Source organism: Serinus canaria, chromosome 8, assembly GCF_022539315.1.
Source record: "Serinus canaria isolate serCan28SL12 chromosome 8, serCan2020, whole genome shotgun sequence".
NCBI lineage: Eukaryota > Metazoa > Chordata > Aves > Passeriformes > Fringillidae > Serinus > Serinus canaria.
The window spans coordinates 8,913,088-8,927,523 of NC_066322.1; the positions used below are offsets into that span (position 1 = coordinate 8,913,088).

The 14,436-nt window shown below is 55.9% G+C and overlaps 1 protein-coding gene across 1 annotated transcript; it reads left to right on the forward strand.

Moving 5' to 3' along the window:
* Window positions 1-353: 353 nt before the first annotated feature.
* On the forward strand, window positions 354-7,884 carry LOC115483908 (phosphatidylinositol 3-kinase regulatory subunit alpha-like). Its single transcript, XM_050977511.1, has 4 exons — window positions 354-576; window positions 3,401-3,602; window positions 3,931-4,016; window positions 7,730-7,884. The coding sequence occupies exons 1-4, from the start codon at window positions 462-464 to the stop codon at window positions 7,882-7,884; spliced, it is 558 nt and encodes a 185-aa protein (XP_050833468.1). The 5' UTR covers window positions 354-461.
* The last annotated feature ends 6,552 nt before the right edge of the window (window positions 7,885-14,436 follow it).

Sequence of the window (14,436 nt, forward strand, 5' to 3'; positions counted from 1 at the left end):
AACCATAACCCCATTCCATGGATGCCTTCTCTAAGCAGGTCCTGCTGGGCTGGGGTTGGCACATGGCACCTGGCCCTGAAAACAGGAAGGTTCCTGGGACAGTTGCTCAGTTCTTCCCATGGGTCCCTATCCTGCAGTGGGACCCCAGTGGAATGGTGAGGCTCCCTGTCCCATGCACTGGATGTAGAGTTTACTCAGAGCAGAGATGCTGCCTTGTGCTCTCCTTGGGCACGTGAAACTCGGGGTCAGTGGAAATTGGGACAGGAATATTTGCTGGGTGAGTGGTGGCAGTGAAATCATGCACTGCCCCACTGGGGAGATGGAGGCATGGGCACAGAAATCAGCTCCCATGTCTGCAGGAAGGCCCACAGGCAGGAAGAGCTCCGAGCTCTGTGCCGGAGGGAAGAACCCTGGGCTCAGGGCTCCCTGTGTCTGTCTCCCCAGATGCCTCAGCTGTGGACATGGACCTGTATGAGGCCCAGACACTGGCAGATGCCCTGAAGTGGTACCTCCAGGAGCTCCCCACACCCCTGATCCCTCCAGCTCTCTACAGTGACTTGGTCCACATGGCTCAAGGTAAGCACACATGGGCTCCCCCCACACCTGGGACCTCTGTGGAGCTGGAGAAACTTTGGGAAGCCCCTAAAAAGGCTTCCCAGCATCTCCAGGGTGGCTCGGACCCCATCCCCTACCCAGTGCTGTACTAAGGGCAGATTCTAAGAAGGGCCATCGGGAACATCACCTGTGCTGGAGCAGCACGGCAGCTTTTGGGAGATGCTCTGGGAAAGAAGGGACATCCAGGGGGCTGCTTTGCCCCCACCACAGCGTGGTCTTCTCTTTCTGCAGTGCCTGGAGGAGGAGGTGCTGCCTGCCAGGACGGGCAGCTGCCAAGGCTGGGTGATGCTGGCCCCAGAAGAAAGCGTTATTATAATATTTTGGCTCTGCTGCCTGGGAATTTTTTCCTGTAATCTCATTAACTCCTGGCTTTATATGGGCACAAAAAATTCTCAGCTTTTTCAGCTTAGTGCCATTAGGAAGTGCCTTTAGATCCCTGCAAGCTTTTGAGGCTCTGTGCAAATGTATGAGACCATCAAGGTTTTGGTTTTGTTTGATTTCTTTTCAAATAAACAGAGCAGGCTCATACCCAGGTCAGCAGAGCCCATGGTTCATCCCAACAGTGAGGCTGGATCAAAACCCATTTCAAGTGAGTCCTCACAGAGCCACTCAATCCCACCCAGCCTGAATGTCTGTGGGCATCACCAGGCACACAGGAAACCCTTGCCCACTCTGTTCAACAGGACCTGAACCTCCTACTGCTCGTGAAACCAGGATTTCTTCCCCTTCCACAGCAGCTCTCATCTCACTGCCAGTTGCTGCAGTACCCTCCATCCCTGAGCATCACCTCCCCATCCTAAGCCAGATTAGTGCTTGGGCAGATCATATTCTTGGCTGCCTTAAGAGGCACTCAAAGATCACCAATACCTAGACCAGTGTGGCCTTTTCCTACCATATCCTGATGGGAAAAGGCCACGGGCTCTTTGTGGCCTCCAGCGAGGCAGAAGGGACACACGGAGAAGGTGAGGGATAACTCACACCCCATCCTCCCTGCCCTGTGCTGAGACACAGAGCCAGAAGAAAAACCCCTGGGGCTGGTGGCACAGAGAAGCTGCCTTCCCCTCACCCGTCAGAGGAGAAATCAAAGGCTGCCTCCCTTCCAAGGATAAAAACGCAATTAGGAAGCAATTAGCTGGGTTGCCTCGTTAAGCAACTTCAAAGGGAAGCGCCTTTCCCTGCAGCCTGTGCTGCAGCGGGCTCTGCTCCTGGCACAACAGGGGCAGGAGAAGGAGGGGGCAGAACGGTGGAGAAACCAATGGGAAGAGGATTTCTCTGGGGCTTAAAGGAAAAAATTAAAATGTAAGTCTTTGAGGAGACGGTGCTGGGTTTTGGCAGCCTGCCCTGCAAGGCTCCTCTGCCCTGCTTGAGGCTGAGACCTGGGAAAGCAGCAAGATGACCACCTTCAAAAGGAAGGGAAAAACATCCTCAAATTCCCCCTGAGGCTGTGAGCCTTCTCCTGCAGGATCCTCTAGGTGCAAAAAAGGTGCAAAAAAAAAGCAGGAACTGTGGCAGGGGGGACCCTGGAGCAAAGCTAAACATCCCTCAGGAGCGGTTAGTTGGATACAAGGGCTCACCAACACCCCATTGCCAACACGGCTGGGTTGCAGACCCGCTTTGGAGGGGATCCCAGACCCCCACCCCTCTGGCTCTGGTGCACCGTGACTCCAAGGATGGATGTCGGGAGCTGGCTGGGCATTGGCCAAGCCTCAGTCCTGGTGCAAAGAGCCGCGGGGAGCTGAGTCAGCCCCCAGCCGAGCTGGGCTTTGAAGGCGGCTGAGAGCAGCCCAGCCCAGGGGACTTCCCTGTCCCCAGCAGATAAAAGGGCTGGGACAAGGCAGGAATGGAGGATGGCTGGAGAGTGGCTGTTTCCTGTGCCTGGGGCAGCATCGAAGTCCCAGGGCGCTGAGCTCACAGCTCACAAGACCAGGGAGCCCCAGCCAAAGCTGCCAGAGGGCACGGGGGACACGGTGGGAGCTCGTGGGCTGTGGGCTGCTCAGGGCACCAGTGACAGTGGTTTTGGCAGCACCTCTGTGATGTGCAATGTCATTGTCTGATCTTATCCATATGGGCAATTCCAGTATCACTGGAAGCAGCTGCACCGCAGGCAGCTCTCCCTGTGCTGTGTTTCATGGGGAGTGAGACCATGATGCAGGGGGCTTCAGGAGCCTCACTGCAGCCCCACCTGCGGCCCAAGTGCACATTATTTTTTTTTCCTAAAAACCCTTTCCCCTCCCAGCTCACTGTTTCTCCAGGGGAGGGCTGAGCCTTTAAAATCAGTAGATCTTCAAGCTGGTGCCCATTTTCCCACCTCTGCTTTGTTCTGCCTTTACTATGGCTTTGCTGTGCACCATGGAATGTTCTCTATTTGAGCAGCACTGAGGGATTTTGAGGTGCAGCCCTGACCAGGTGAGCAGCTCAGCCCTCTGAGCTCCCTTCCTGGATGTGCTGACAGAAGGAACGTGCTAAAGGCACCTGACAACCTGATCTGGGGTGGTGTGATGGGGCAGGCAAACCCCAGAAAGATATGGCCAAGACCCTGAAGAAATCATCTCTGCAGACCCTGGGATGTCCACAAGTCCCATAGCCTGTCTGGAAAGGGATGGGCTGTAAAAAAATAGTGTTGGGAGAGGCTGAGGTCAGTTTTTTTTGGGTTTCTAGAAGGAGCAGAGAACTACCACAGCTCATGCCCTGTGTGCTGGTAGGTGCTGGGCTCCCATGAGAGGCATGGGGATGCCCCGACCTCCCAAACTGACCATTTTTTTTTCCTGTGTCCTCTCTGCTACAGAGACCCCAGGCCTGGAGGAATGTGGCCAGCGAGCCAGAGCCCTGCTGGCCCCCCCAGCCCTGCCACAGCCACAGGCACTGCTCCTGCGCCAGCTCGCCCGCCACTTCTGTCGCCTCTGCCAGGGCAGCCACCGCAGCCGCCTCTCACCCCGGCTCCTCGGGGAGCTCTTCGGGGAGCTGCTGCTGCACCCTGTGGCAGCCAGGTGAGGTCACCTGCCATGCACGGGACAGGGAGGGTGAGAGGAGGGTGCCCATGGACAGGCTGCTCTCAACCAAGCTGGTTCTGCTGTATGACAGCCCACCAGTGCCCCAGGCACAGCTGTAGGGGGAGGCCAGATGTGGAAGCTGTCATTCCAGCTGTGCGGCTCAGACATCACACCCATTCCCAAAGTGAGCAGGCACAATGCACACACAGCATTGCCTCAGTCCCACAGCAGACCCACTGGGGTAGCTGGCTGCTGTTCCAGGGAGCTGGGGGTCTCCAGGGAGGTGGAACTGCTGGTGTCCTCACACCTCTCCTTCTCCTCTCAGCATCGAGGCAGGCCCTGAGCTCCGTGCAAGGATCCTCGAGTCCTTCATCATGGCCAGCGAGGTGGCAGAGCTGCCAGCAGCTCCTGGTAAGAGACATCTGGCTGGAGGGCGGACAGCGGGTGTGGCATTCAGAGCAGTGACAGCAGCAAGTCATGGGGCAGTTTCAGTGATGAGGAGGTGCTTCTGTCCCTGTGGCAGTGCCCAGGCCGTGCTGACTTCCTGCCCCGTTTCCCTCTCTCCTTTCTCCTCAAAGACACTGATTTGGGGCCATTTCTTTGCAACCCCTCAGAAGGTTTGCAGCTGTTTTCTGGCTTCATGTCTCTGTCATTGCTCTCTGGTCCCTGGGTTTGTGATGCAAACAGGTTCTGGTCCCCCACCTTGGGGGCTTGGTATGAGCTGGAGGCTCTTGGTGGGGGGCTAGTGTGCAGCTTGTTGCAAAGAGCAGGGATCTGGATATAAACTGGGAGGAAGAAAAATAGCAGCATGACCATAAAATGGCAGGATGGTACTTGCCACAGGATCTAATCAGGGTTTATGATTTTTGACTCACATTTAGTCCCCATCTGAGCAGAATCACCCTGCATCCACTGCTGCTCCCCCACAGGACACCCCCAGGGTGTGGATGAGGACAGGCACTTGCCCCCCACCTCTCCATGCCTTGTCAGCAGTCAGGAGAGTGGCTTTTTCTGCAGATGTTAGCGAGCCTCACCCCCAGGGCTGCAGTCCTGCCCCTTTCATTGCCAACACCAGTGTTTGTCTCCAGCACCTCCTTGCTCTTTTGCTTTGCTGGCCACCTTCTCTTGCCGTGTCACTCTTGCTGGGTGGCAGCTTGTGATCCCATCACTGTCCAAAGCTGAAGCCCGTGCTCCCTGTGCCCTCTGCAGCATTCCAAGGATGGGGGGGGCAACTGGTCCATCCAAGTAGGGAGGGAGAGAGGGTGCTCAGGGGAGCACAAACCCCACACCTGGAGACCACAGAGACCCATTCTTGTGGGATCCCATCTCCAGGCTGTCACTGAGACCCATCTATTCCCCCACACTGAGCTGCCTGGATGCCTGAGAGGCACAATTGCTTCCAGCCCTCCTGCTTGGAGATATGCTGGCGCTGGCCCCAGTGAATCCTGTTGGTTTGTGATGTCTCTGGGTCCTTGTCACCACCCTGCCTCCCTGGGGGATGGCCAGGCCAGGCTGGATTACGACTCTTAATATTCCTCATAAATCAGCCCTTTCAGACCTGTCATCTCATTTATTGCTCTCCCCCAAGCTCACACCCATGAGTTTGTCAGGATGCATCTGTCTCTCCCACCTGCTGATCCAGCTGATGGGCAGCTGCAGCCCAGCAGTCCCTAAGGTCACTGCTGCCATCCCCAGACTTTGTAGTGTCATCCGTGTCACCACTCCAAACTTAGGAGAGGGGTCGGGCAGGATCTTGAGGTCCTCATTCCCTTTCTGAGTCAAAATCTCTCCTGTGGTCATCCCACAAGTGTGGGGCAGGACACAGGACACCTGGACTCACTGTGGGACTTCAGGCAAGTCCTGCCACCTCCCCTCTCTTTGTACCTAAAAGCGAGGATATTATTACTTGGCTGTCATCACATTAGGAGGTTGGGAAGCTTAATTAAATGCCTGCAAAGCGATTTTTAGAGCTGTGGATGAAAGGGGCTATATATAAAGTGCAAAGAATTATTATTAGCGGTGCGGTCCAGGTCCTGCTCCTGCTCCCATCAGCCTGGCCCCACTCCCCTGCATCCCGGCACCGGGATTATTTTTGTGTGTGTGTGGAGTTGTGGGTTTATAATTATACATGTAAAATAGCTATAAATACCCTGCAATAACACGGTGGGTGTGTGTGCATTGCACAGGAATAGGAGTCGGTAGCTGACATAAGGAAATCGTGGTGTGACCTCATTCTGACTCATGTAAATATACCTCATGTGAGGGGGCAGCTGGGGGGCTTGGGGCTGCTTGGGGCTGCAGGGGCAGTGGCCTCCTTGGCAGGGAGGGGTTTAGGGAGAGATCTGAAGCTCTCTGCTGATTATAGGGAGGCTCCTGCAGGGCCAGGATCCTTCCTCTCCCATGTGTCCTGGGACTGAGCTTTTGAGTCTTGGATGTTAAAACCTAAAAGAATAAAAATGTGAATTATGGAATTTGGTTCCTGTAGGGGCTTCTCTGGGTGAACTTGCTGTTGCTGGGTTTGCACATCCCTTCCTCCAGGCACTGCTCCTGGGGGTCTCTTTAGCTGCCCATTTTATGAGCTGCAAGGGAGAAAATGGGTTTGTGATGGCTCTTGAAAGCTATTCCTAGGATGCAGTGCTGGGGTCATGCTGGAGGCACTGGTTTGCATAGGGCCCTGCTCTGGTTTGCATAGAGCAATGCCACAGATCTGTGGGGAAGCTGCCATGGAGCCTGGGGGCAAGTGACTGCATTCAGGCCATCTCACTGTGCTCTCCAGTGAGTCCCCAGCACTGGGCAGACACCCCAGGGGGACATTTCTCGGCCCCTTGGGGGCCCTGGAGGGCATAGAGAGCTCACAGCAGGATCCCAGTGTCTGGGAATGACTGTTTCCCAAGCAGAGTGAGGGGGCAGGGGAAGGCAAAGGGAAGGAGTGATGCAAATACCAGCTCAGCTGAAGGAAGATGACTTCATCTCCTTTTCCTCTCCTGGTGCTATTTATAGTCACTTTAATTTACTCCCCTTTGCTTTATTATCTCTCCAACAAGCTGTTAGCCCTCAGACAGCAGGATGCCCTTACTCACCATGCAGCCAAAAGTTCTGAAAAAAAACCTCAACCCACCACCAAAAAAACCTGAAAGCGGGGGCAGGAGGCAGAGCGCTTGGGCAGGAGCATCGCTGTCTTGTGACGTAGCTTTCTGGAAAAACAAGAGGACTTTTGGCTCCTTTTGGAGAAAGGAGTGAGAACTGGGCAAGGAAGATGTCCCCTACCTCCTTCAGAGCAGTGGCTGGAGGGGTCAGGACCTGTGATGCCGGGTCCTCACCCTAGGACAAGGGCCACTGTTTTGCTGGACCCAGCTGAGGCAGACACCCCCTGCATCCCCCCAGGGAGTCCCAGCCCTGCCCTGCTTCACGTGGGGCAGTGATATCATGCCAGGATATGGGGATCACCACCACCCCAGGTGCCTTGAAAACATCTTGCCAACAAGCAGGTTCGGCAGCCCTGAGCCATGGGGAAACTGAGGAACAGCTTCCCCATGGAATCACCCTGTGATTCCATGGGGAAGCTGTGGCTTCAAAGTCCAGTCCCTGGGAAGGCTGGTGCCCAGGTGCCCAGCCCCAGGCTTAGCCCTGTGGCACCCCATCCCCAGTGCTCAGCAGGGCTGCAGTGATGGCAGTGGTGCGTGACAATCCCGTGAACATCCTGTGATGTGACACTCTGGGCACTTCCCAGCCCAAGCCCCATGCAGACACCTCTGGGACAGCATCAATGCTGAGCAGGACTGCCGTGTTAAGCCAAATTAGAAGGATCTGGCTTTGAAGTTTCTAATTAACTTTCTCCCTGTTTGCTTTCTTCTGGATCCAAGGGAAAAGCCCAGCCGCCCCACTCTCCCCAGCTGATGTGGCACGGGGGAGGTTGCAGACTCGGATGTGCAGGGGGTCAGGAGGTAACAGGATGCATTGTATGTAATCCAGAACAGAAGGTGCAGCTGGGGGCTGTGTCCAGGTGCTGCCCTGCCTCCCCGGGAGCATCCCTGCACAACCATGAGCATCCTCCCACCTGGCTTGGCACATGGGCCACAGGGAACCTCAAATTTTCATTACCCCTTGGTGTTTCATCCCCTCAGAGCTGCTGGTGTGGGTTAAAAATAGCCGTGAGAAAGCCCAACCAAAACCCCGAGTGGAGAGCAGCATGAAGAAGCCATGGCTGAGTGGTCCCCTGTGCCGAAACACCTCGTTCTGCCTCCCCAAATCTGCAAATAATACAGAGAAAACAAACTGATGCTGGGGAAGGGGAGGAAAAAGAGCCAGAGCCGAGCTAGCAACATGAGGTAGAGAAAGTGGCTAAAAATAACAGATCCCTGAAGGCATGGGGAGGAACATGACGGGGACCCACACTCCTGCCATCCCAAAAGGCAGCCTTGTGCCTTCCCAGCTGCTCCTCATAACAGCCCTGCCCGGTGAATCCAGAGAGGGAAAAGCCTCCGAGAAGGGCGGCAGCGGGGAGGTGAGAGGTGCAGAGCTGTGCCATGGAGCCAGGAGCGATGCTCCCACCTTCAGCAGAGCATGGGGGTCCCCCAAGCACCCAGGGTGCCAGCTGGGAGGGAACTGCTGCCTGACCCACTTGCAGGCAGCCGGCAGGCAGTGGGATGCTGCTGGGAGACCCCAGGGGTGCTGCCTCCACGGCTAATTTTAGCCTGTGTTCAATTAATCATGGAATGGGAGGGGATCACAGCAAGACCAGCCTTTGGCAGTGCCTCCCCTTTCCATCCGCATGTGCTGGTGCAGGGTTCAGAGGAGCAGGGGCCAGGCATTCTCTGATCCTGTGGGTTTGGGCTGAGGAACTAAGAGAGATCCTGTGCCACACTCCTTTTCCTCCCGTCAGCTTGAAGAGGCTGGAGCAACCCTGGGAAGGATGTTATCTCCTCATGCCTCAGTTTCTCCCCTGTGGCTGGCATTGGTGACCTTTGCTGTGGAAATTTCTCAGGTTGCCTGTACAGCTCTGAGCAGGCATCTTCCTGGCATGTCAGAGCTCTGGAATGCTTCCCTGGGATGGGGAGCAGTGACCTCCAGCAAGGATGTCTCAGCCAGCCAGACCTCTGCTGCATGCTCTAAAGGCACCCCCTTTCCTGGGACTCACCAGCTCTGTTGTGTAAAGCTGGGGCAGGAACAGCTGCACTGCTCAGAGACAGGCAGCTTTCCCAGGACAAAGGAGAAAGCCTGGCAATGCTTTTGGGGTACAGCTTGAGATCCCTGTGGTCCTGCTCTCCCCACGACCCAGCTTCATTGGTCCCCGTGTCAAAAGCACTGCATGGTCCAGCCCTCCCCCATGACAGAGGGAATGGCTCCTGACGGAAACAGGGCTCAGCTGGGATTGAAACCCTTTTCCTGCCTGCACTGTGTGGCCAGAGCTGATAAGGCCTGGATAACCCCAAGCATTGTGTGTTCTGTCAGCTCATGACCTGCCAGTGTGAGAGGAAACGCTGCTGCTCGGTCAGCCAGGATCCAGGGGGAGACTGTGTGCTGGTGGTGGGGTGCTGGAGTGCCCTGCTGTCTGTTTTCCCTTTGGGCAGCATATGAAGTTTTGGGATGGCTCTGTCAGATTGGTGCCAGCCCAGGTTGCTGTGTCAGCACGCAGAGAGCTGACCGGCTCTCAGCTGTATGGTAATGAAAAAAGCTGCCAGCGTGAAAAACCTGGAGGTTCAGGGTGATTGTCTGGCACAGACAGGGTTTGGCCCTTGGGATTTGCAATCCATCCTCTTGGGATGGAGCTTTGAACCTGGGACACCTCTGCCTGTCCCAGGGGGCAGCTCCCAGTGGCCAGGCTGGCTGAGCAAAACCTTGCCAATCCAGAGGGAGCCACCAGCTTTGCTGTCCCACAATGGTGAGGGCTGGCTCACTCCCTGTGCCGGCTGCTGGCCAAGCCAGACTACGGGAATGTGTGTGCCAGCGCGCGTGTCCTCCCGGCTCCTGCCCTCAGACGCTGTCTGGGCTGGCGTCACCCTTTCTGCCGCAGCGCCTCTGCCTAAACACCGTGGGCAGCTTCACAAAAGAAAATGAGGAGGGTGACAAAGTGCCAGCCACGCCACCAGCCACAGCCGATTGTCCAGCTTGGCACCCAAGCCAGGAGCATCTTTGACTGTGGAGCGGCATTTCCATCCCCTGCTTCCTGCCTAGCAGCAGGTCCCCCTGCTGCCCTTTTGGCCAGGAGAAGCCAGAAAAGGGCAATGCTTCCCATGGGGAATTTCATGCTAGAGTAGGATCCCACTGTGATCCCACCAGCACCCCTGGACCCTGCCTCCCTCGAGAGCACACCGGCTCTGTTCCAAAGGGGTGGGAGGAGGCAGGGTACCCAACACAGACACTTGAGCAGCTGTGGGGAAAGGCAGGATTTGTGCTTCCAGGAGGGAAAATGAGTCACAGGGGGATGACAGGGCTGTGCCAGCAGCGGAGCGCGGGACTGGGGTAAGTGGTGGCTGTCAGCTGCCATCCGGGAGGTCAGGCAGAAATGCTCTTACAGGCCTTGCCTGGCTTTAAAATCTATTAACGTCATTTTGCTGTTCAAGCCGAGAGCCGTACAGGCAGCACAAACGTTCGGGCACAGCTCAGATCAGAGCAGGATTTCAATTACAGTAATCAAAGGTGACACAGATAAGAAACCCCTGGTCTATGGAGCCACGACAGCTGTCCTCTGGCTCCAACCAGCACCCATCCAGAGCAGCTCCATCAAAATCACTGAAGTGGTGCTAGGGTAAAATTGGATTGGAATCCATTTTCATCTGCCGTGGTGGAAAATGCTTTCCCTGCACTCCTTGGGGAGGAAAACCACCTTCTCAGGGACAGCAAGGGAGAAAGGTGCCAGGCATGGAGGAGGGGACAATATCCCTGGGAATAGCACTGACGACTGCTTTTGGATGATGGAGGTAGCAGAAGGAACAGCTGGGATGCTGAAGCATCAAGGCTCTCCCTCCTGCCTTCCCCTTTCCATTTCAGCCTGGCCCCACAGTATCTGTCATAGGTGAGGCAGGGATGTGCTCAGCTCAGTGTCAGGCTCCCTGGAGGTATGGACATCCCTCTGAGCCCTGTCCATGGCCCAAGCATCCCAGGATGTGCTGCAGGATGGACCCCCAGCCAAGGAAAATCTCGGGGGAGGGTTGGGAGGTTGGAGGAGAAGAGTCCAAGGGGCAGGAGCTGGCACTCTTCTCTCATCCTTGTAAATGGCAAGGTGATGTACAGGGAAAGCTGCCTCCTGCTCCTACCTCAGCCACCACTTGCATGTGTTGAATTGTCCCCACTGCTTTTGTGACTTTTTGCAAATCTTTTGGATGGCAGCAGGGCATCCCTGCCTCTCACTCCCTTACCCTTTTGGGCTCCCACTCCAAGGAATCGCTGGTGCCCACTGCCACAGCCTAATGGGAGCCTGTTTGCAGACAAGCCATGGGGGCATCCCTGGGTCCCATGCACACAAGGGGTCCTTTCTGCCCCTGCCCCAGCACGGCAGGATCCGGCCAAAAACACAGCATCTCTTTCTGTGCCCCCTGGCCCCGCTCCAGCCTGGCCAGGTGTCAACTGCCCGGCTGCAGCGTGTCCCCCCCCACGGTGCTCCGCCGGGAGCAGAGCCCTCTCCCAAACACTGGAGGTTTGTTCGGGGTGGCGGGGCTGAATGGTGGGTCTGTGTGGCCGGGAATGCCGGGGCGGGGAGGGAATTTGAGCCGCTTGTTTCATCTGTTTACCTGGAAGTGGAGATGGTGGCCAGGCCCAGCTGCCGCAGCGGCGGCCCTTTCATGCCAGCGCTAACGGGATGGGGAGTGCCGAGCTGCACCCGACACCGTGCAGCCTGCAGCATGACAGCAATGGGGACACAGCAGGGGCTTGGCAGGGCTCCCCTCCCTCCATGTGCCTGCACAGTGCTGAACCCTCCTGCCCTCTGGAGAACCAGAGCCTGGGGAGGGATGTGGGGATGACCCCAAGCCATCACAGGGGTGGTTGATACTGCAGGTCATCCTTTGTCCTGCAGCATCAGTATGTCCAGGGGCTCTACAGAGTCCCCCTGCATGTGTCCCCATGCCAGCTGGGTCCCCATCCTGGCTGTGTTCCTCATACTGTTGGCGGTCTACATCCTGGCTGCACACCCCTCCATAGCTCTCTGTGCCGGCTGTGGTGTCCCACACTGGCTGTGGGCACCTATGCCAGCTCTAACCCTGTGTGGGTTGTGCATCCCTGCACTGGCTGTCCCCCTGTACCAGCAGTGTCCGCATGGGAGTCACTTTGCAGCTCTGGGAGAGAGGGGCCACCCATGCAAGTGCCGCGTTTTGTCCTTGCATGAGGCAGGACTGACAGCCACACACAAGCTGCTGGGGAGAGAAACAGGATGATAGCATCTTCCAGTCAGAGCCTGGATGCATGGGGATTAATGCAGCTGGCTCGCCTTTCCCAGGATTCAGGTTGCCTTATCTGTGTCTATCTGTTCTTACCCAGGCACTGCTAGAGCTGCTCCGATGTGCACAGCTAATCCCAGAGGCTGGCAGATAGGACAGGGACTGCTGCTTCCACCCACACCTGCAGGGCCAGGGGCACAGAGCTGGGCTGTGACCTGTCCTGGCACAGGCCAGCCGATGCTGGGCATAACTAGAGGCACAGGGCAGAGGTGCAGGAGTTTGGTGGTCTCAGTGTAGCAGTTGTATGTGCAGGGCTGTGAGGCAGGCATTGCCTCTGATCCTGATTCTGAGGCTGCATCACCTTCCAGTTCTCCCAGCAAAGCTGTGCCACCTCAGTTCATCTCTGTCCATCTGTCAACTCAAAAAAGTTACTGTCCCATGGGACTGTCTCTGGAAACTTGTGGCTGTTCTTTGGTTAAGTAGATTTCTCCATCTTTTGGGTATTTCTGGTATTGGGGGAGGGTAGCAGGTGGTGAAGGGGCTGGAGTACCCACGGAGGCTGGAACCTCACTGAGCAGCCTGGCACTGTGTCATGCTCAGGAGACAGGGAGCAAAGGCTAGACCATTTCACCTTACACCACACAGATGTGGCTGCAGCATCCCTGGCTCTTCCCAAGTATCTGGAGGACCCAGAAGCCCTGACTGCTCATCCCTGGTGCCATCAGGAGGGTGTCTTCCCTCTGGCTCCTGGCACTTCTTTCTCCATTCTGTGCTGGCTCTTCATACCCTGGGGCAGGAGGAACATCCAAGGCTGTGCTTCGGCACCATCCCAGATTTCCGATCTGGTGCACACAGTGCTATGGCAACACTTTATTTTTTCAGCTGCTTCCCTGTTTTCTTTGCAATTGGGCTCTCACTGGGTGATGATGGTCCCAGGGGCTATTTGGGCAGGGTTCAGCTTGCTGCTGAGCAAGCAGCTTGTAGCATGGTGCCTCGTGGTGGCCTGCCCTGCCACGTGCCCCACACCTCGCACGGCTCTGACCCTCCCTGGCCACAGCATAGAGGAAAAAACATCAGCTGGGGTTGGGGGTGACTGCTCAGCTCTGCACACCCCAAAGTTACCCTGTGACCTCAAAGCTATCCATTTCCCATGGGCTGTACAGTTCCATGTACCATAGACATGGACTCTGCAGACTGATGTCCCCAAGGTCACCAATGCCACCAGAGCTCTGCATCTGTGGCAAAATGGTGCTGAGTTTGGTGAAGTGGGTGCCCAGCATGGCTATCACTGCTCTTGCTTCCGTGACAGTCCTTCCTGTGTTCCCAGCCTGTGGCTCCTCCAGAGCATCTTTTCTGTAACCTCTTGACCCTGCTAAGTGGGGTTTAAAGCTATAAGGAAGGTGGCCTGGAGAAGGCTTTTTAAAATGCCAGTGGGGAATCACGGCAAAAGAAACTATGGCGGGGGGAGAAAGGGGTCAGGAGAGCACAAGCCCCCAGGACCCCTGTGTGAACAGGGATTGGAGGACAGTGACAGGAGTTTAGTAAAGCAAAAAGCACAAGCAAGAACTGGCCCTGGCCAAACAGCCTCCCTGGGCAGTTTCAGGAACAGTCACAACCACTGAGTGGCTGCACATGTCTGAAAGAAGCTCTGCTCCGCAGCTTCTGACAGCTGCTTCTTCAAGAGCCTTAAATTGAACATTGGAGGTGTTTCAGAAAGAGAAACCTGAGTGTTTTGGGGACCAGAACAATTCAAGAGATCCTAAACAAAATCACAAACCATCAGTCTTGATGGGAATCTGGTCTTTTCAGCAAGAAAGACAAAAGCCTTTGTCCAAGTTGTTTCCACCTAGCTTTTAGTGGGATTAGAACTGCAGTGTCCTGTGCTGGCAGGCATCCCCCAGGCCAAGCACAAGCAGCCCCTGAAATCACTTTGTGCAGGCCTCAGAGTCCATCTTGGCATCCTGTAGCTTGCTGCTGCCATCACTTCCAATTTAGACCGGCTCATGGCAGAGACCAATATAGAAGCACTCTGCAGGATGGCACTTCCCCTCCCCAGGGAGCCAATGCTGGCACTTTGCTCTTGCTGCTTACCAGCTCCAAGGAAGACTGAGGAGCTTGAATTACATTTTTCCAAGAAAGGTGGATTTGGTTTGCAGCAATTTAAAGACTGGGGAACAGTTGTTCTGCTCTGTTGAGCCTTTCTGCTATCTGGAACAGCTTTTGATTTCCTTCTGGATACCTCTGCCATGAGATGGCAGGACAGGGAGAGGGGCAAGAGCATCACGAGGACCCCCAAGGAGGGGAAGCATGAGGAGGTGGAGTCAGGGGACACATGGGTCTGTTCCTGTGTGCCCTCTTCACAGGGGTGGGTGAAAGTCAGCCCAGGCAAATGGAGATCTGATTTAGGGAAGGGCTTGGAACAGATCTCACTATGGAGGGTCGTGGAAGGTTGTGGA